At 47.4% G+C, this 22,803-nt stretch overlaps 1 protein-coding gene and 1 long non-coding RNA gene across 9 annotated transcripts in view; one reads left to right on the top strand and one right to left on the bottom strand.

The window, feature by feature from the left end:
* Nucleotides 1–3,688, top strand: part of CadN (neural cadherin) — a 722,349-nt gene extending 718,661 nt beyond the window's left edge. For all 8 annotated transcript variants that reach the window (XM_071656109.1, XM_071656108.1, XM_071656106.1 and 5 more), the window contains exon 28: nucleotides 317–3,688. In XM_071656109.1, the coding sequence (XP_071512210.1) occupies nucleotides 317–429 (113 nt within the window). In that variant the 3' untranslated portion in view covers nucleotides 430–3,688. The remainder of the gene's footprint in view (nucleotides 1–316) is intronic.
* Nucleotides 1–22,803, bottom strand: part of LOC139745690 (uncharacterized) — a 106,458-nt gene that overhangs the window by 8,578 nt on the left and 75,077 nt on the right. The gene's annotated exons all lie outside the window — the stretch shown is intronic.

The raw sequence follows: 22,803 nt of genomic DNA, 5'->3' as shown, positions 1-22,803 counted from the left end.
GGTCTTGGAACAAAACTTTCATTTATAGTTGAGGTTGTTACGTACAATATCAGAGCAAAACAGTCTTATAAACAACTTTTGTATGACATAGGGTAATCCAGAATTTGAAAAATCTGAATCTGGAATACATCCCAATTTATATAACTAGATTTTGGTGGGAAAACAGTGTATGGTAAATGTAAGTTTGCTTGTCATAACATATTTCATGTACATTAAGCAAGGAAGGACAATATTATTATCTAAGTGGCATCTGTTAATTTTAAATGGTGTAACCTGTATCTTTACATGGTCTTAACAGTATTTGTTTTTCCTGCAGGAACTGATGACAACGAACAGGACTTTGACTACCTGAACAACTGGGGTCCACGTTTCAGCAAATTAGCAGATATGTATGGTCATGGAGAATCTGAAGAGGAGGAGGACCACTAAGTCTCAAAAGCTGAAGCCTTGCCATGGGATTCACCTCACTGATAAAGCTTCTCCGACCATCGTGGAGCACTGTTCACATTTTCTAGCCCAGGAGGACTCTGGTCAGGAGGGAGGGATCCGTCCCTCAGTTTTAAGATAATATGAAATTCTGTGTGGAGAGATATGTTGCCACAAGATTATATCTTCTACATCATACATGTTGCCTTAAATAGTTAATTAAATCAGCAATATCAGCATGATTTATCAAATCATGAATCACATCCATATATCAGTGAATGTCTTGAAATCTTAACTGGTGCTATGTATGAAATTCAGTCTTCAGATCATTTAGATCTATGTCAAAAAAGTTTGAGTATCATCATTCACTTCAGCGTAACTTGATGAGAGTTTCAATATAGTTCATTTAGCAGAGATTAATACAGTATTAGAATGTATCTGGAATTGCATACATGTAATGTATAGCATACTCCATGCTGTCCTTTTGTGTGGTAGTATGAAATGTATCCTCCACGTGGCCTGCCTTCAGGCAGCCATAAACCTAGTGTGGCTGTCCTGGGGACTGACCACAGATCCTCCCCAGAAGAGACTTTTTGTCCTCCTGCCTTGTGTTCTGCATATTGGTGGCATGACCCTCACAGTGCCAAGACTTCTTACAGTGAGGTGATGGAAAATGCCAGTGATCAGTGTAAATTTACAGCTCCCTCTACAATCATTTTTAGTGATGAGACAAATCCCATCTAATTAAGAACTGATGGACAGCCAGCCTTTTTTAAGGCAGTGTATCAGTCTCATTGATGACTGTGGTGGGAGAAGAACTAACATTCCTTAAAAGACAGTTGTGTGATAGTATGAGATGAAAGTGGAAAAAAGACTTGGATCGAGTATTTACGTGTTTTTGTTATGACCCATGTTACGTGCCAAGTACCCAAGGCAAATCTGTTTTGATTTGTGAATTACTGACTTTAAAGTACATTTTTGTACTCTACTTACTGATTTTGCGTTTGTCCTCATTCACTACAACTGTGAAGCATATCAAGAAATACAAAGGTTCAATGTATGGCACCACAGACTCTCTGAGGACAGCGAGTATTGGTTCTCACATAATGAGTTACATAGTGTACTCTTTAAATGTGCGTATGAGGATGTGGTTGGTTCATCTCCCCTTGTATACTACTCTCACCCTTAGATTATATCAGGTCAGTACTGCAACTGTGTGCATTCTGCAGGCGAAAGCCAGGCCTGTATACTCACAAATGAATCTCAGGCAGTACTGAATTACCGTGTATGAGAAAAGTGTTGAATGTATGTAAAGTTTTTGTACATGTGTAGATATTTAAGGAGGAGATAGATGTCTCAAAGAATGAAATAGTTCTTTTTCAATATTTGCTCATCTGTATGAAAGCTAGACAGCAAGAGCAATTAGACGTGACAGCAGCTTCATTATTGTAGGCATTCACTGATTAGCAAGTTTGTTACTGAACTGTAGTCTTCTCTTGGTGTCTTGCTGTGCAAGTTTTTGGAAGAAGTGACAGTTGATTTCTGAAGTGCTAATGTTTGTAGATTGTGGGTCAGCTGTGGGTGGAGAGACCGAGGCATCTCCTGCTAAACCAAAGTCTCATAAATCTATCTTAATTTAAGTATGGTATTCTCTACTGCAAAGGAAGCAATAAGTGCTTGCTTACTTAATTTTTCTGCTTTGATCTGATCTTAGTAATGTATACACAACTTAAGGTAAGGCTTATGCCTCCACTTGGCAACTTCCACCTTGCAGGTGTTACCCTGTTTTAACCTGGGCCTCTTCACCCATGTTGCCCCACCCCACCTCACAAATTCCCCAAGTCAATTATCCTCCCATTCCTGTTCCCGGAATCCCATTCCAGCCCTGGCGTAATATGGGCCACCACAGCCCGCCGCCCACCTACCCATGCATAGGTCTCGCCTGTGGTGATGTCCCCTGAGAAGTGGAAGCCTTTTTCCAGTCCAAGAGTTTATTTCCTCAGTCTGTGTTAGTAGCTATAAATTATCTTTGGATCCACAAAATTAATAATTTAGTCAAAGCATTATATAATTAGGAAAAAATATATTAAGAGTGAGAACTCTTCATCACCACACAACATAACCTCAACAGCACTGCCATACTTGGTGGGAGCAGGCTGGGTTGTTTAGTCATTGGCTTCTTATATTATAATATCATTATTATTATTATTATTATTATTATTATTATTATTAATTATCATCATCATCATCCTAGTGTTAGAGCTATTGTGCACAAGTTGATCATAAATAGAAGAGAGCTGGTCTCGGATCACTTTCAGTGGGTCCCCTCAATTTTCTTGGACCAAATGTACGACTTATATTGTATCTGAAAGGGAGATAAGAAGAAATTGGAGTTTTCTTGTGCAGAGGACTAACCCAATCCAATTGTGCACCAATTTAACTATGCTTTATCCCCTCCTTCATGTATGAATTAATTCATTCATTCATTTGAACATGACAAATTTATTTTTTTTTTTTGCCACCCCTGTGGCCTCTGCACAAGACAACAAACTTCCCCCTGAAGTTTGCCGAGCCCAGCCAACATGTTTTTATAGCATTCCATATACCAAAAGATGTATGTATGAATGCATTATTCATTTTCACATTTTGTATCAGACAAAGAATTATCATCTTGTTAGAACTCAAGGAACATTTAAAACCAGATCTCTCTGATCTACCCAGAGCATGATGAAACTTACGTTTTTAGACAGTAGTTGATAAAGTCCATAAGCCTTACTGATAAGTCATCTGAATTTTCTGATCATTGATTCCATGTCATAATCTGTATTGGCTGGTTCATTTTTTAAATATTTCCCCTTTTATATACTGCTATTTATTTTTAACCTGTCTACAGAGAAATCTGGCTCATCCCCAGGCCGAAGTACTCAAAGCAATTTGTATGAATGATATGTATCATTTTCAATTGTATCCTCACTTATTAAATGTGTCACAAACCCCAGAATTTCTCATTGTAGTTTCTCAAGTCCAGTTGCTGTTCTCAATTAAACTTTGGCCCAGGGAACCAGAAATGGTCAGAGTAGAAGAATATTTCCTAAGAAAAAACAAAAGTTTTGTACCCTTATTCATGCTGAGTTAAAATTATCCAGCAGAAGTGTCCCAGAAAGGACAAAAGCCATAGCAACTAAGCTTTTGTTTGATGTTTTTAAGCTGTGATTTTACTGTGTCTGCATTGTCATCTGAAATAGATTAAAGCCTTTGTGTATATGGTTTTTCAGATTTCACCTAATGTTAATATTTTGCACATCTACAGTAAATATCAGTCAAAAATTTTAATGGTCAGTTGATGATGCAGCATACTGGAATTTGAAGAGAGAATTCAAGAAGTAAAAATTTGAATAAGGAAGCTCAAGAGTATGACAAGAAGCAGGAAAAGTCTGCAATGTCTCCAAGGTCTACTGAAGCACGTAAGCACAAGAATTCTTTTTGTGTTCCCAGAAATGGTCCAACTAATAAAATAGCTCTGACACTGAAATACTCTAGAAACACTCATGCCAAAGTTCAGTTAGTTTGTATGATAGTAATGGGGGTTTCTCAAAAATGAAGAAAAATCTTCGTTTATGAAGTGCACGGTATGCAAGTTGGAAAAGAGATTAGAAAGGCAGGTAGATGCCGTTCAGGAAAACAAAGGGATGTTTTTATTTAAATGGCATTTGAAAAAAATTAATGTGTAGAGTATCAAATAACAAAGGGAGACAATACAGTATTGGATGTACTGAATAGCAAAGAACAGATTGTGAAATCATTGGGTATGGCTGATGGCAATGGGTGTGATTAAGTGCAAGATTACATGTTTGCAAACTGTACATAAGGTGAAGTTGGGCAAAGCTCAAAGCTCATGAGAGAAATCCCAAGGAATAAGGGTATGGTAATGTGTGACTCAATGTTTTCATGTAAAGAGTGTAAGGAAAGACTAAACTCTCAAAGAATTGGGTTGCTGCAATGATTGTAGATTACAAAAGTGAAAACAGTGCAATGATTATAGCAATATGAATTTGTTATTTCTAGAAAGTCACAAATTAGGTGATGCTAGGATAGGATGAAGAAACCCAAAAGTACCCAAGATGAATGAGGATGATTTTAAGAATGGTGGTGAAGGGGCTAAAGTTACATATATTTGTGTGCTGTGGCTGGTACTCAAGTGTGTTATGTCACTGAAATACATATTCTCCTATTAAAACATTCAAAGGAAAGGATTGAGAGCATATAACAAGGGAGGAAGATAATGAGACATTAAACTGTGCATTTACATGAGAAGCAACAGTAGATTTTTTTACCCATGGGCAAGTGAATGCTCTACTCAAGGCCACCTCATTAATGCTGTATATACATAACTATACATTGCAAGCAGGGAAGATAGTCAGTGGGCACTATTGGATTACATATTAATTGACAAGTGTGTAAAAAGAGACTTTTGGATGTAAATGTGCTGAGAGGGGCAAGTGGGGGGGATCTTTGATCTTTTGGAAGTAAGGGTGAAGATTTGTAGAGCCTTTAAGGAAAATAGGAAGCTATCAGAGAAGAATGGTGAAAGTAAGTGAGCTTGCAAAAACATATATGTGTGAAGAAATACCAGGAGAGAGTGAGTGTAGAATGGCAAAAGGTAAGAGTAAATGAAACAAGGAGAGTGAGTGAGGAATGGTAGGTATTTTGGGAAGCAGTGATAGCATGTGCCAGAGATGCATGTGGCATGCGAAAGGTGGGAGGCTGACAGATTAGAGAGGGTAGTGAGTGGTGGGATGAAGAAGTAAAGTTGCTAGGGAAAGAGGAAAGATAAATGCTATGATAGTACTAACATGGAAGGAGTGCAAATGAATGGGGGATGTGTAAGAGAAAGATAGGTCACGAGAAAGGTGCAAGGGTTGAAAAACAGGGCAAATGAGAGTTGGGGTGAGTGAGTATCAACAGTAAACTTTAGGTTGGGGTGAGTGAGCATCAGTAGACTTTAGGGAGAACAACATGTTTTGGAGGTTAGAAAAAAAGAGAGAGAGAATAGGAAAATCAGTGAAGGTGGCAAAAGGGGAAGTGGTAACACATAGTGATGAAATAAGGAGATGGAATGAATATTTTAAAGAACTATTGACTGTGTCTGATGATTTGGTAACAGATGTAGGGTGTATGGGCTGGGGTGGTATGCAAAGTGACAGTGTCTTGGAGATTGGTTTGGTGAAGAGAAAAGAGGTGGTGAAAGCCTTACGTAAGATGAAATTTGGCAAGGTACTAGAGTAGATGGAACTGCAGATTTTATTAAGAGTGACTGTCTTGTTGCTTGGTTAGTTTGAATTATCAATATATGTATGGATCTTGGTGAGATGCCTAAGGATTGGTGGAATGTATGTATAGTGCTAATGTATAAAAGCAAAGGGGTTAAGATGACTGTTAAAAGTAAGGGGTATGAGTTTGTTGAGTGTACCTGGTATGTTGTATGGAAGGGTTGTGATTGAGAGTGAAGTTATGTACAGAGCATCGACTGGGGAGGAGTAGTGTGGTTTCATATGAAGTAGAGGATGTGTGGATCAGGTGTTTGCTTTAAAAAGTGTGTGAGAAGTATTTAGAGAAAGACGGACTTGTATGTGGCATTTATGGATCTCTAGAAAGCATGTGATAAGGTTTTTCGGACAACTTTTGAGCCTCACTTCCTTTGGAAACACTGTGCATGTGGCCTGTCAAGGGTGAGGCACAAAAAGCTGAGAAGTGACACTAAAGTTATGCCAAGGAGTAAACGGGATGACTAGTGAAAGTAAAAGGAGGGAGCTTGTGGAGAGGTGTAAAAGTTATGGCTTGGATGTCCTTGGGATTGAGAGAGCAGAGAAGGAGGGATAGAAGGATGTGCAATTCTGCTATCAGCAAGGGTGTTACAGAGCATTTATGGACTGAATCAAGAATAGTGTGGGTGAAAGGAAAAGATTGGAATTGTGAAGTATGCATATGTGCATTCATGACTCTGAAGACTATACAAGATATGGATGAAGTGAAGCGTCTCTAAAGAAATCTAAATGACTGTATAAACAGTTCTGAGAATAAGAGGCACATGGTTGTAATGGGTAACGTGAATGCAAGGTGGGATGTGATGAACTTGGTGAGGGTGAGATAGTTGGTAAATGAGGAGTGTCTGGAATAAATGAGAGAGGAAGTTATCTTGAGAGGGATATATTCCTTGCAGACATTTTTTTCAGCACAAGATGATCCACAGGTATACATGGATAAGAAATGAAGAAACAGAAGAACAAAAGGCTTTGGTCAACTATGTGGCAATGGATCAAAGATTGAGGAAGGCTGTGCTGGATGCTACAGTTGAGAGGATTCTTTGGAGACTGACCACTTTGTGGTTCTTCTGGGAATGAGGATCAGGGAGAAGTGGAGGTATGGTGCAAAGGAAAATGGAAAGGTAAAAGTGTTGGCAAGCAGGAAAACAAATAAAAAAAAAGTAGGGAGGAGTATGAAAGGAAGGGACGAAGTTTAGATGGAAGTGCCATGAATGTAGGACTACAGTCATGATGAACGAGGAGTTTACAATATTTAAAGAAATGCTATTAAAGGTAGTAGAATTAGTAGCTGGATACAGTTGCAAGATATAGGAATATATGGAGCACTGCAAGTTAAACGGAAAAGTTTTGAAATGTTGCGGACAATAACAAAAAGGCATATGGTAGATTGCTCAAAAGGAATGTATCAGTGGAAGTTCAATAAAGGAGGAGGGAAGAATATAAAATGTGTAAGTGGAATGTTAAGAAGCTGATAGAGGAAAGCACAGAAAGAGTAGATTACGATTTTGGAAGAAAGTTAAAAGAAAAGAAGTTTAGGGAAAATAAAAAACTATGCGGGAAGGAGGTGAAACAGGAAAGAGGTGGATGTAAGAGTGAGAATGTTAATGTGAGAAGTAAGGAAGGGGAGTAGCTGAATAAAAAGGAGGAAGTGAAAGGAAGATGGAAAGAATATTATGAAGAACTGATGAATGTAGGATAAGTTGAGGCAGCAGTTATTACACGCATGGGTGTGGAATATGGAAGGAAGAGGATACAAATGCAAGGCCTTATAGCAAAGAAGGAGGAAAGAAGGGCAAGAAAGAGGGTAAAGGTAGGAAAGGCACCTGGAGTTGATGGGATTATAGCTGAAATGCTGAAGAATGGAGGAAAAGTGTGATAGAGTGGATGCATCTGATATATAATTTAGCTTGGAAACATAAGGCTGTGCTGAGGATTGTGTGAAAGCTATTATTGCTCCTGTATTCAAAGGAAAATATGCGAAGGATGTTAGTATTAATTGTAGGGGAATAAGCCAGTTACGTATAGCAGGGAAAGTGTATGCAATAGTGGATTGATAAGAGTGATGGAAGAGACCGAATGCAGAACAAGTGAGGAGCAACTGGGTTTTAGGGAATGGTAGGGGATGTACGGATCAGACTTTTGAGTTAAAGATGACCATGGAAAAGTATTTAGTGAATGGATTTTGAGGAGGCACATGACAGAATCATGTGGAATGCTTTATGGGATCTGTTGGATGGTGTGCAAGCCTTCTACAGAGGAGCAAATGGTTGGAGACTTGAGAGACAGTTTTGGTATACAAGTGGGTGTGAGGCAAGGCTGTGTTGTTGACTGGTTGGTAAGGATTTTAAATGTATGTATGGATCATGGTGAAATGCATGAGGATTGGCAGAATGGCTTTATAGTGCCACTGTACAAAGGCAAAGGGGATAAAGGAGAGTGTTCAAACCACAGAGGCATAGGTTTGTTGGTATTCCTGGGAAATTATATGGGAGGGCTCTGATTGAGTAGGTGAAGGCATGTACAGAGCATCAGATTGGGGAGGAGCCTTGTGGTTTCAGAAGTGGTAGAGGATGCATGGATCAGGTGTTTGTTTTGAAGAATGTTTGTGAGAAATTCTTAGAAAAAACAGATGGATCTGTATGTAGCATTTATGGATCTGGAGAGGGCATATGATAGAGATACTTTGCAGAAGGTCTTGAGAGTATATGGTGTGGGAGATAAGTTACTAGAAGCAGTGAAAAGTTTCTACCAAGGATGTAAAGCATGTGTGAGAGAGGGGGGGGGGGGGGGGGGGGGGGGGGGGGGGGGGGGGGGGGGGGGGGGGGGGGGGGGGGGGGGGGGGGGGGGGGGGGGGGGGGGGGGGGGGGGGGGGGGGGGGGGGGGGGGGGGGGGGGGGGGGGGGGGGGGGGGGGGGGGGGGGGGGGGGGGGGGGGGGGGGGGGGGGGGGGGGGGGGGGGGGGGGGGGGGGGGGGGGGGGGGGGGGGGGGGGGGGGGGGGGGGGGGGGGGGGGGGGGGGGGGGGGGGGGGGGGGGGGGGGGGGGGGGGGGGGGGGGGGGGGGGGGGGGGGGGGGGGGGGGGGGGGGGGGGGGGGGGGGGGGGGGGGGGGGGGGGGGGGGGGGGGGGGGGGGGGGGGGGGGGGGGGGGGGGGGGGGGGGGGGGGGGGGGGGGGGGGGGGGGGGGGGGGGGGGGGGGGGGGGGGGGGGGGGGGGGGGGGGGGGGGGGGGGGGGGGGGGGGGGGGGGGGGGGGGGGGGGGGGGGGGGGGGGGGGGGGGGGGGGGGGGGGGGGGGGGGGGGGGGGGGGGGGGGGGGGGGGGGGGGGGGGGGGGGGGGGGGGGGGGGGGGGGGGGGGGGGGGGGGGGGGGGGGGGGGGGGGGGGGGGGGGGGGGGGGGGGGGGGGGGGGGGGGGGGGGGGGGGGGGGGGGGGGGGGGGGGGGGGGGGGGGGGGGGGGGGGGGGGGGGGGGGGGGGGGGGGGGGGGGGGGGGGGGGGGGGGGGGGGGGGGGGGGGGGGGGGGGGGGGGGGGGGGGGGGGGGGGGGGGGGGGGGGGGGGGGGGGGGGGGGGGGGGGGGGGGGGGGGGGGGGGGGGGGGGGGGGGGGGGGGGGGGGGGGGGGGGGGGGGGGGGGGGGGGGGGGGGGGGGGGGGGGGGGGGGGGGGGGGGGGGGGGGGGGGGGGGGGGGGGGGGGGGGGGGGGGGGGGGGGGGGGGGGGGGGGGGGGGGGGGGGGGGGGGGGGGGGGGGGGGGGGGGGGGGGGGGGGGGGGGGGGGGGGGGGGGGGGGGGGGGGGGGGGGGGGGGGGGGGGGGGGGGGGGGGGGGGGGGGGGGGGGGGGGGGGGGGGGGGGGGGGGGGGGGGGGGGGGGGGGGGGGGGGGGGGGGGGGGGGGGGGGGGGGGGGGGGGGGGGGGGGGGGGGGGGGGGGGGGGGGGGGGGGGGGGGGGGGGGGGGGGGGGGGGGGGGGGGGGGGGGGGGGGGGGGGGGGGGGGGGGGGGGGGGGGGGGGGGGGGGGGGGGGGGGGGGGGGGGGGGGGGGGGGGGGGGGGGGGGGGGGGGGGGGGGGGGGGGGGGGGGGGGGGGGGGGGGGGGGGGGGGGGGGGGGGGGGGGGGGGGGGGGGGGGGGGGGGGGGGGGGGGGGGGGGGGGGGGGGGGGGGGGGGGGGGGGGGGGGGGGGGGGGGGGGGGGGGGGGGGGGGGGGGGGGGGGGGGGGGGGGGGGGGGGGGGGGGGGGGGGGGGGGGGGGGGGGGGGGGGGGGGGGGGGGGGGGGGGGGGGGGGGGGGGGGGGGGGGGGGGGGGGGGGGGGGGGGGGGGGGGGGGGGGGGGGGGGGGGGGGGGGGGGGGGGGGGGGGGGGGGGGGGGGGGGGGGGGGGGGGGGGGGGGGGGGGGGGGGGGGGGGGGGGGGGGGGGGGGGGGGGGGGGGGGGGGGGGGGGGGGGGGGGGGGGGGGGGGGGGGGGGGGGGGGGGGGGGGGGGGGGGGGGGGGGGGGGGGGGGGGGGGGGGGGGGGGGGGGGGGGGGGGGGGGGGGGGGGGGGGGGGGGGGGGGGGGGGGGGGGGGGGGGGGGGGGGGGGGGGGGGGGGGGGGGGGGGGGGGGGGGGGGGGGGGGGGGGGGGGGGGGGGGGGGGGGGGGGGGGGGGGGGGGGGGGGGGGGGGGGGGGGGGGGGGGGGGGGGGGGGGGGGGGGGGGGGGGGGGGGGGGGGGGGGGGGGGGGGGGGGGGGGGGGGGGGGGGGGGGGGGGGGGGGGGGGGGGGGGGGGGGGGGGGGGGGGGGGGGGGGGGGGGGGGGGGGGGGGGGGGGGGGGGGGGGGGGGGGGGGGGGGGGGGGGGGGGGGGGGGGGGGGGGGGGGGGGGGGGGGGGGGGGGGGGGGGGGGGGGGGGGGGGGGGGGGGGGGGGGGGGGGGGGGGGGGGGGGGGGGGGGGGGGGGGGGGGGGGGGGGGGGGGGGGGGGGGGGGGGGGGGGGGGGGGGGGGGGGGGGGGGGGGGGGGGGGGGGGGGGGGGGGGGGGGGGGGGGGGGGGGGGGGGGGGGGGGGGGGGGGGGGGGGGGGGGGGGGGGGGGGGGGGGGGGGGGGGGGGGGGGGGGGGGGGGGGGGGGGGGGGGGGGGGGGGGGGGGGGGGGGGGGGGGGGGGGGGGGGGGGGGGGGGGGGGGGGGGGGGGGGGGGGGGGGGGGGGGGGGGGGGGGGGGGGGGGGGGGGGGGGGGGGGGGGGGGGGGGGGGGGGGGGGGGGGGGGGGTCAGGATGTAAAGCATGTGTGAGAGAAGGAAAAAAGTAGAGTGACTGGTTCCCAATGAATTGGTCTGTGGCAGGGGTGTGTGAGGTCTCCATGGTTGTTTAATTTGTTTATGGATAGGGTGATTGGGAGGTAAATGCAAGAGTTTTGGGGAGAGGGGCAAGTATGCAGTCTGTTGGGGATGAGAGGGCTTGGGAAGGGAGTCAGTTGTTGTTCAATGATGACACAGCTCTAGTAGCTGATTCAGGTGAGAAACTGCAGAGGTTGGTAACTGAAAAGTGTGTGAGAGGAGAAAGTTGATAGTAAATATAAATAAGAGCAAGGTTATTAGGATCGGTAATGTTGAGGGACAAGTTAACTGGGATGTAAGTTTGAATGGAGAAAAACTGGAGGAAGCGTTTTAGATACCTGGGAGTGGACTTAGCAGTGAATGGAACCCCGGAAGCAGAGGTGAGTCACAGTGGGGAAGAGGTAAAGGTTTTGGGAGTGATGAGGAATGTGTGGAAGGAGAGAATGTTATCTCGGAGAGCAAAAATGGGTATGTTTGAAAGAGTAGTAGTTCCAACAATGTTATAGCTTGCGAGGCATGGGCTATAGATAAGGTTATACGGAGGAGGGTGGATATGTTGGAAATGAAATGTTTGAGGACAATATGTGGTGCGAGGTGGTTTGATCGAGTAAGTAATGAAAGGGTAAGAGAAATTTGTGGAAATAAAAAATAGTGTGGTTGAGAGAGCAGAAGAGGGTTTGTTGAAATGGTTTGGACATATGAAGAGAATGAGTGAGGAAAGATTGACAAAGGGGATATATGTGTCAGAGGTGAAGGGAAGAAGGAAAAGCAAGAGACCAAACTGGAGGTGGAAAGATGGAATGAAAAAGATTTTGAGTGATCGGGGCCTGCATACAAAAGAGTGGGAGGCGTGGAAGGAATAGAGTGAATTGGAACAATGTGGTATACTGGGGTCAACGTGCTGTCAATGGACTGAACCAGGGCATGTGACACGTCTGGGGTAAACCAAGGAAAGGTGTGTGGGGCCTGGATGTGGATAGGGAGCTGTGGTTTCGGTGCATTACACATGACAGCTAGAGACTGAGTGTGAAGGAATGAGGCCTTTTCTGTCTGTTTTCTTGATGCTACCTTGTTGAAACAGGAGGTAGCGATGCTGTTTCCTGTGGGGTGGGGTAGCCCTAGGAATGAATAAAAGCAAGCACGTATGAATATGTACATGTGTATATTTTGATATGTGTATGTATGTATATGGGCATTTATGTATATATATATATATATGTGTATATGAGTGGATGGGCCATTCTTCGTCTGTTTCCTAGCACTGCCTCTTTGGCGTGGGAAACAGAGATTGAGTAGAAAAATGAATAATAAGAAAACATATGGATGGAGTGATGAGAAAGACGAAAGCAAAACTAGGGGAAAAAGATGAAGAAATGGAGTGTGGCAATGAGATATAGTGACTAATGGCAACCCTGTGAATGATACGGAGTTGTTTGTTGAGAGTGAAGAGGAGTTGCAGAAGGTTGTAAATGTGGTTTATGATGTATGCAAGCATAAGTGATTGAAGGTTAAATGCAAATAAAAGTACTGGTGTTTGAGAGGAAACTGAATGAAAGTATAGATTTTGCAAAACCATATAGAGTGAAAGAAGAAAGTGTACTTAACTGTGTTTTAGGTATGTGGGGAGAGACTGAAAAAGGTGAGAGAATTAAGAATTTAGGAGCTGTCTTGGGAATGTTTGATGATATGAAGGAAACAGTATAGGGTAGAAGAATCATTTGGTCTCTTAATAGAATAATGAAGAGTAAAGGTATGGAAGTAGAGGATTAGGGGACACCTTAGTCCTCCCAACCCTGACCTATGCAGCCAAAACATGGACATGGAATGAGTCACAGATGTCAAGAATCCAGGCTGCAGAAACGAACTACTTTAGAGGAACATGTAGTATGATGAAATGGAATGAAGTGAGAAAGAAAGGGGTGTATAAGAGATGTGGTATGGCAGGGAATGAATTGTGGAGTGGGTGAACGTAATACTTTGAGTTGGTTTGGGCGTGTGGAAAGAATTCAAGACTGGTAGTTTACAAGGAGAGTGTATGAAAGTAAAGTTAAAGAGGATGGTGTGAAAGGAAGACCACCTATGACATAGGTAAACAGAAGAGTGTATGATAGTAAAGTTAAAGGGGTTGGTGTGAAAGGAAGACCACCTATGACATAGGTAAACAGAGTGGAAGAATAGTGGAGGGATAGTAATGGTGGAAGAATGCAAGGGGAGCATGTGAGGACAGGGTTAAGTGGCAAGTTTTTGGCCATGGCCACTCCCTTGAGAGGAGTTCCTCGAGGGATTGGACATCAGATATATAGATAGACAGAGATACCTTGTGGAAGGTTGTAAGAATATACAGTGTGGGAGGAAAGCTGCTAAAAGCAGTAAGAAGTTTTTATCAAGGGTTTAAGGCATGCATACAAGTAGGAAGAGAGAAGGGTTCCAAGTGAAGGCTGGTCTACAATAAGGATGCATGATGTTACCGTGTTTTTTTTATTTGTTAATGGATGGGATAGAGAGAGAGATAAGTTAAGTCTTGGCAACAGGGACCAATATGCAGTCTGCAGGGAATGAGAAGGCCTGGGAAGTGAGTCTGATTTTTTCTCAGTCTATCTATCTATCTCTCTGATACCTGTGCCCTCCAGGAACTCCCAACAAGTATGTGGCCATAGCAAAATTTTCCACTTATCCCTGTCCTTACATGCCTCCCTCGCATACACTATTCCAAGAATTCTTCCACCATTTCCCTCCCATGAGTACTTTCCTCTCTATTTCCCAGTCAACCCCTTTACTTGTAATATCACACCCTCTCCTTGTAAACTTCACATCTTGCATTCTTCCCACATGCCCAAACCATAACAAAGAATATGTTTTACCCATTCTACCACTCCACAACTCATTCCCTTCATATCCACTGCCATACCACATGCTTGTCTCAAACAGCTCATTCCGACAGCCTGAATAGCTGCATAGGTCAGGACGACTATGATTGTCCCTTGATCCTTTCTTCTCTTCCATAATTACACCTCTACCCTTCATTATTTTATTAAGGGACCCAATGGCTCTTCTACCCTGTAATGCTCTCTCCCTTATCTCTCCTTCCATCTCTCCAACCCTTACACAAGACAACTCCTGAATACTTAAAACTTTCACTCCTTCCACTCTTTCTCCCCCTATATCTTAGAGACAATTTAGTGCACTTTCTTTGTTCACTTTACACTCTATGAGGTTTTTGCAAAATTTATATTTTCAATGTTTCCTCTCAAACATCATTACTTTACTTTTATTCACAGTTACTTTCAACTGCCTACACTTACACACTTATAACCTTTTGCAACTCCTCTTCACTCACACCAAACAACACAGTATCCTCAGCAAACAAGCTTGTCACTAGTCACTATACCTCACTGCCACACTCTATCTCTGTATCCCCCTTCCCTAGTTTTGCTTTAACCTCTCTAATCACTCCCATCCATATATATTTTAAAAAGCTATTGTGGCATCACACAGCCCTGCTTCACAACCAATTTTTTTTTTTTTTTTCTTTTTGCTGTCTCCTGCGTTTGCGAGGTAGCGCAAGGAAACAGACGAAAGAAATGGCCCAACCCACCCCCATACACATGTATATACATACGTCCACACACGCAAATATACATACCTACACAGCTTTCCATGGTTTACCCCAGACGCTTCACATGCCCTGATTCAATCCACTGACAGCACGTCAACCCCAGTATACCACATCGATCCAATTCACTCTATTCCTTGCCCTCCTTTCACCCTCCTGCATGTTCAGGCCCTGATCACACAGAATCTTTTTCACTCCATCTTTCCACCTCCAATCTGGTCTCCCACTTCTCCTCGTTCCCTCCACCTCCGACACATATATCCTCTTGGTCAATCTTTCCTCACTCATTCTCACCATGTGCCCAAACCATTTCAAAACACCCTCTTCTGCTCTCTCAACCACTTTTTTTTTTATTTCCACACATCTCTCTTACCCTTACATTACTTACTCGATCAAACCACCTCACACCACACATTGTCCTCAGACATCTCATTTCCAGCACATCCATCCTCCTGCACACAACTCTATCCATAGCCCACGCCTCGCAACCGTACAACATTGTTGGAACAACTATTCCTTCAAACATACCCATTTTTGCTTTCCGAGATAATGTTCTCGACTTCCACACATTCTTCAAGGCTCCCAGGATTTTCGCCCCCTCCCCCACCCTATGATCCACTTCTGCTTCCAAGGTTCCATCCGCTGCCAGATCCACTCCCAGATATCTAAAACACTTTACTTCCTCCATATGTATACTAAAACTTTCACTCATTTATCAATCCATTTATACACATGCATTCATTACTCTATAGAAGCTTTCACACCATCCAGCCGTAGTCCCACTACCCCATACATCATTAACACATCTCATAAAGCATCCAACTTGACCTTGTCATTGGCCTTCTCCAAATCCATAAAAGCTGCATACAACTTCTTACCATTTGTTAAGATACTTTTCCACAGTCATTTTCACCACAAAAATCTGATCCTTACATCCCCTACCTTTTCTACATTCTGCATTCGATCACTTCTATCACTCTATCAATCAACACGACTGCATATACTTTTCCTGGTATACTTAACATTTATTCCCCTATAATTGCTACATACATGCTTAGCACTTTTTCCTTTGCATAAAGGAACAATAAGAACTTTCAACTGATCCTCAGGCACAACCTTCCATTTCCATGCTATATCACAATTCAAATACATCCACTCTATCACAATCTCCTCCATACTACAGCATTTCAGTCGTATTACCATCCACTTCCGGTGCCTTTCCTACCTTTAGCCTTATTATCACCATTTTTATCTCACTTCTTGCTAAAGGCCCATGCACATGTATTCTATTCCTTCCATCCTCCATACCCATGCATGTAACAATTGCTACCTCACGTAAATACCTATCTATATATCTCTGATACCCATTACCCTCAGGACTCCCATCAAGTGGGTGGCCATGGCAAGTCTTCATATATTTGTCCTTACATGGCTCCTTTGCTTACACTATTGCATGCATTCTTCCACCATCTCTCTCCCCGTAGTATTCTTCCCCTCTATATCCCTGTCATACATGGTCTTGCTCACACACACACACACACACTTTCTTTCTTTCATCCTATTCGCCATTTCCCGCATTAGCGAGGTAGCGTTAAGAATAGAGGACTGGACCTCACCTGGCCCCCTTCTCTGTTCCTTCTTTTTTTTTGGGGGGGGGGACGAGGGAAGGATTTCCAGCCCCCCCAGTCCCTTCCCTTTTAGTGGCCTTCTACGAAATGCAGGGAATACGTGGGAAATATTCTTTCTCCCCTATCACCAGGGATAACACACACACACATTCACCATACTATCATACACTCCTTTTCAACTCTTAGTCTTGCTTTCTTTCCACATGCTCAAGCCATCTCTAAAGTATTGTTTCACCCACTCTACCACTCCACAATTGGTTCCTTTTGCATTCCCTGCCATACCACATCTCTCATACAACCCCTGATTTCTTTCTTCATTCCATCTAGTCATACCACATGTTCTCAAATAGTTCATTTCTACAGCTTGGATTCTTGACCTCTATGACTCATTCCGTGGCCATGTTTCGGCAGGTAAGGGTTGGCAGGACTATGCTGTCCCTTGATCCTGTCTTCACTTCCATACTTACACCTCTACCCTTCATTATTCTATTAAGGAACCCAATGTCTCTTCTACCCTTGCTGCTTTCTCTCCTTACATATGACCGAACTTACCCAAGACAGTTCCTAAATACTTAAATTCTTTCATGTCTTTCAATCTTTCTACCACCATATCCCAAATATAGTTTAGTACACTTTCTTCTTTCACTGTATATGGCTTGGCAAAAATCTATACTTTCACACTGTTGCCTTTTAAACACCATCACTTTACTTTTACTTGTATTTACCTTAAATCACTTGTGCTTACACACATGCTTGCAAGGTTCTAGAACCCCTCTTCATCCCCAGCAAAAAAAAAACAGTATCATATGCAGATATGCTTGCCACTAGCCATCATACCTCACCACCACACTCCATCTCTGCACCCCCTTTTCCCAAGTTCTGCTTTCACCTTTCAAATCACTCCATCCTTATGCAAGAGGTGAAAAAGAGGGCAAATGAGAGTTGAGGTGAGAGAGTAACAGTAAATTTTAGGGAGAATAAAAAGATATTTTGGAAGGAGGTAAATAAAGTGCGTAAGACAAGGGAACAAATGGGAACTTCAGTGAAGGGGGCTAATGGGGAGATGATAACAAGTAGTGGTGATGTGAGAAGGAGATAGAGTGAGTATTTTGAAGGTTTGTTGAATGTGTTTGATGATAGAGTGGCAGATATAGGGTGTTTTGGTCTAGGTGGTGTGCAAAGTGAGAGGATTAGGGAGGATGATTTGGTAAACAGAGAAGAGGCAGTGAAAGCTTTGCGGAAGATGAAAGCCGGCAAGGCAGTGGGTTTGGATGGTATTGCAGTGGAATTTATTAAAAAAGGGGTGACTGTATTTTTGACTGGTTGGTAAGGTTATTTAATGTATGTATGATTCATGATGAGGTGCCTGAGGATTGGCGGAATGCTTGCATAGTGCCATTGTACAAAGGCAAAGGGGACAAAGGTGAGTGCTCAAATTACAGAGGTATAAATTTGTTGAGTTTTCCTGGGAAATTATATGGGAGGATATTGATTGAGAGGGTGAAGGCATGTACAGATCATCAGATTGGGGAAGAGCAGTGTGGTTTCAGAAGTGGTAGAGGATGTGTGGATCAGGTGTTTGCTTTGAAGAATGTATGTGAGAAATACTTAGAAAAGCAAATGGATTTGTATGTAGCATTTATGGATCTGGAGAAGGCATATGATAGAGTTGATAGAGATGCTCTGTGGAAGGTATTAAGAATATATGGTGTGGGAGGCAAGTTGTTAGAAGCAGTGAAAAGTTTTTATCGAGGATGTAAGGCATGTGTACGTGTAGGAAGAGAGGAAAGTGATTGGTTCTCGGTGAATGTAGGTTTGCGGCAGGGGTGTGTGATGTCATCATGGTTGTTTAATTTGTTTATGGATGGGGTTGTTAGGGATGTGAATGCAAGAGTTTTGGAAAGAGGGGCAAGTATGAAGTCTGTTGTGGATGAGAGAGCTTGGGAAGTGAGTCAGTCGTTATTCGCTGATGATACAGCGCTGGTGGCTGATTCATGTGAGAAACTGCAGAAGCTGGTGACTGAGTTTGGTAAAGTGTGAAAGAAGAAATTTAAGAGTAAATGTGAATAACAGCAAGGTTATTAGGTACAGTAGGGTTGAGGGTCAAGTCAACTGGGAGGTAAGTTTGAATGGAGAAAAACTGGAGGAAGTAAAGTGTTTTAGATAACTTTGAGTGGATCTGGCAGCGGATGGAACCATGGAAGCGGAAGTGGATCATAGGGTGGGGGAGGGGGCAAAAATCCTGGGAGCCTTGAAGAATGTTTGGAATTTGAGAACATTATCTCGGAAAGCAAAAATGGGTATGTTTGAAGGAATAGTGGTTCCAACAATGTTGTATGGTTGCGAGGCGTGGGCTATGGATAGAGTTGTGCGCAGGAGGGTGGATGTGCTGGAAATGAGGTGTTTGAGGACAATGTGTGGTGAGGTGGTTTGATCGAGTAAGTAACTTAAGAGTAAGAGAGATGTGTGGAAATAAAAAGAGCGTGGTTGAGAGAGCAGAAGAGGGTGTTTTGAAGTGGTTTGGGCACATGGAGAGAATGAGTGAGGAAAGATTGACCAAGAGGATACATGTGTCAGAGGTGGAGGGAACGAGGAGAAGTGGGAGACCAAATTGGAGGTGGAAAGATGGAGTGAAAAAGATTTTGTGTGATCGGGGCCTGAACATGCGGGAGGGTGAAAGGAGGGCAAGGAATAGAGTGAATTGGATCGATGTGGTATACCGGGGTTGACGTGCTGTCAGTGGATTGAAATCGGGGCATATGAAGCATCTGGGGTAAGCCATGGAAAGCTGTGTAGGTATATTTGCGTGTGTGGACGTGTATGTATATACATGTGTATGGGGATAGGGGATTAAGAATACTTCCTACGTATTCCCTGCGTGTCATAGAAGGTGACTAAAAGGGGAGGGAGAGGGGGGCTGGAAATCCTCCCCTCTCGTTTTTTTTTTTTTTTTACTTTTCCAAAAGAAGGAACAGAGGGGGCCAGGTGAGGATATTCCAAAAAAGGCCCAGTCCTCTGTTCCTAACGCTACCTCGCTAACGCGGGAAATGGCGAATAGTTTAAAAGAAAGAAGACATATATATATATATATATATATATATATATATATATATATATATATATATATATATTTTTTCAGACTATTCGCCATTTCCCGCAATAGCGAGGTAGCGTTAAGAACAGAGGACTGGGCCTTTGAGGGAATGTCCTCACCTGGCCCAATTCTCTGTTCCTTCTTTTGGAAAATTAAAAAAAAACGAGAGGGGAGGATTTCCAGCCCCCCGCTCCCTCCCCTTTTAGTCGCCTTCTACGACACGCAGGGAAAACATGGGAAGTATTCTTTCTCCCCTATCCCCAGGGAAAATATATATATATATATTTATTTATTTATATTTATTATACTTTGTCGCTGTCTCCCGTGTTTGCGAGGTAGCGCAAGGAAACAGACGAAAGAAATGGCCCAACCCCCCCCATACACATGTATATACATACGTCCACACACGCAAATACACATACCTACACAGCTTTCCATGGTTTACCCCAGACGCTTCACATGCCTTGATTCAATCCACTGACAGCACGTCAACCCCGGTATACCACATCGCTCCAATTCACTCTATTCCTTGCCCTCCTTTCACCCTCCTGCATGTTCAGGCCCCGATCACACAAAATCTTTTTCACTCCATCTTTCCACCTCCAATTTGGTCTCCCTCTTCTCCTCGTTCCCTCCACCTCCGACACATATATCCTCTTGGTCAATCTTTCCTCACTCATTCTCTCCATGTGCCCAAACCACTTCAAAACACCCTCTTCTGCTCTCTCAACCACGCTCTTTTTATTTCCACACATCTCTCTTACCCTTACGTTACTCACTCGATCAAACCACCTCACACCACACATTGTCCTCAAACATCTCATTTCCAGCACATCCATCCTCCTGCGCACAACTCTATCCATAGCCCACGCCTCGCAACCATACAACATTGTTGGAACCACTATTCCCTTAAACATACCCATTTTTGCTTTCCGAGATAATGTTCTCGACTTCCACATATTCTTCAAGGCCCCCCAGAATTTTCGCCCCCTCCCCCACCCTATGATCCACTTCCGCTTCCATGGTTCCATCCGCTGCCAGATCCACTCCCAGATATCTAAAACACTTCACTTCCTCCAGTGAAGGGCGCAAATGGGGAGGTGATAACAAGTAGTGGTGATGTGAGAAGGAGATGGAGTGAGTATTTTGAAGGTTTGTTGAATGTGTTTGATGATAGAGTGGCAGATATAGGGTGTTTTGGTCGAGGTGGTGTGCAAAGTGAGAGGGTTAGGGAAAATGATTTGGTAAACAGAGAAGAGGTAGTGAAAGCTTTGCGGAAGATGAAAGCCGGCAAGGCAGCAGGTTTGGATGGTATTGCAGTGGAATTTATAAAAAAGGGGGTGACTGTATTGTTGACTGGTTGGTAAGGTTATTTAATGTATGTATGACTCATGGTGAGGTGCCTGAGGATTGGCGGAATGCGTGCATAGTGCCATTGTACAAAGGCAAAGGGGATAAGAGTGAGTGCTCAAATTACAGAGGTATAAGTTTGTTGAGTATTCCTGGTAAATTATATGGGAGGGTATTGATTGAGAGGGTGAAGGCATGTACAGAGCATCAGATTGGGGAAGAGCAGTGTGGTTTCAGAAGTGGTAGAGGATGTGTGGATCAGGTGTTTGCTTTGAAGAATGTATGTGAGAAATACTTAGAAAAGCAAATGGATTTGTATGTAGCATTTATGGATCTGGAGAAGGCATATGATAGAGTTGATAGAGATGCTCTATGGAAGGTATTAAGAATATATGGTGTGGGAGGAAAGTTGTTAGAAGCAGTGAAAAGTTTTTATCGAGGATGTAAGGCATGTGTACGTGTAGGAAGAGAGGAAAGTGATTGGTTCTCAGTGAATGTAGGTTTGCGGCAGGGGTGTGTGATGTCTCCATGGTTGTTTAATTTGTTTATGGATGGGGTTGTTAGGGAGGTAAATGCAAGAGTTTTGGAAAGAGGGGCAAGTATGAAGTCTGTTGGGGATGAGAGAGCTTGGGAAGTGAGTCAGTTGTTGTTCGCTGATGATACAGCGCTGGTGGCTGATTCATGTGAGAAACTGCAGAAGCTGGTGACTGAGTTTGGTAAAGTGTGTGGAAGAAGAAAGTTAAGAGTAAATGTGAATAAGAGCAAGGTTATTAGGTACAGTAGGGTTGAGGGTCAAGTCAATTGGGAGGTGAGTTTGAATGGAGAAAATATATATATATATATATATATATATATATATATATATATATATATATATATATATATATATATATATACTATCCCTGGGGATAGGGGAGAAAGAATACTTCCCACGTATTCCCTGCGTGTCGTAGAAGGCGACTAAAAGGGGAGGGAGCAGGGGGCTGGAAATCCTCCCCTCTCGTTTTTTTTTTAATTTTCCAAAAGAAGGAACAGAGAATTGGGCCAGGTGAGGGTATTCCCTCAAGGCCCAGTCCTCTGTTCTTAACGCTACCTCGCTAATGCGGGAAATGGCGAATAGTTTGAAAGAAAGATATATATATATATATATATATATATATATATATATATATATATATTATTTTATATTTATTTTATTATACTTTGTCGCTGTCTCCCGCGTTTGCGAGGTAGCGCAAGGAAACAGACGAAAGAAATGGCCCAACCCCCCCCCCCATACACATGTATATACATATGTCCACACACGCAAATATACATACCTACACAGCTTTCCATGGTTTACCCCAGACGCTTCACATGCCTTGATTCAATCCACTGACAGCACGTCAACCCCGGTATACCACATCGCTCCAATTCACTCTATTCCTTGCCCTCCTTTCACCCTCCTGCATGTTCAGGCCCCGATCACACAAAATCTTTTTCACTCCATCTTTCCACCTCCAATTTGGTCTCCCTCTTCTCCTCGTTCCCTCCACCTCCGACACATATATCCTCTTGGTCAATCTTTCCTCACTCATTCTCTCCATGGGCCCAAACCACTTCAAAACACCCTCTTCTGCTCTCTCAACCACGCTCTTTTTATTTCCACACATCTCTCTTACCCTTACGTTACTCACCCGATCAAACCACCTCACACCACACATTGTCCTCAAACATCTCATTTCCAGCACATCCATCCTCCTGCGCACAACTCTATCCATAGCCCACGCCTCGCAACCATACAACATTGTTGGAACCACTATTCCTTCAAACATACCCATTTTTGCTTTCCGAGATAATGTTCTCGACTTCCACACATTCTTCAAGGCCCCCAGAATTTTCGCCCCCTCCCCCACCCTATGATCCACTTCCGCTTCCATGGTTCCATCCGCTGCCAGATCCACTCCCAGATATCTAAAACACTTCACTTCCTCCAGTTTTTCTCCATTCAAACTCACCTCCCAATTGACTTGACCCTCAACCCTACTGTACCTAATAACCTTGCTCTTATTCACATTTACTCTTAACTTTCTTCTTCCACACA

This window comes from Panulirus ornatus, chromosome 62, assembly GCF_036320965.1.
Source record: "Panulirus ornatus isolate Po-2019 chromosome 62, ASM3632096v1, whole genome shotgun sequence".
Taxonomy (NCBI): Eukaryota; Metazoa; Arthropoda; class Malacostraca; order Decapoda; family Palinuridae; genus Panulirus; species Panulirus ornatus.
This window is presented reverse-complemented; position numbering and strand designations above follow the sequence as displayed.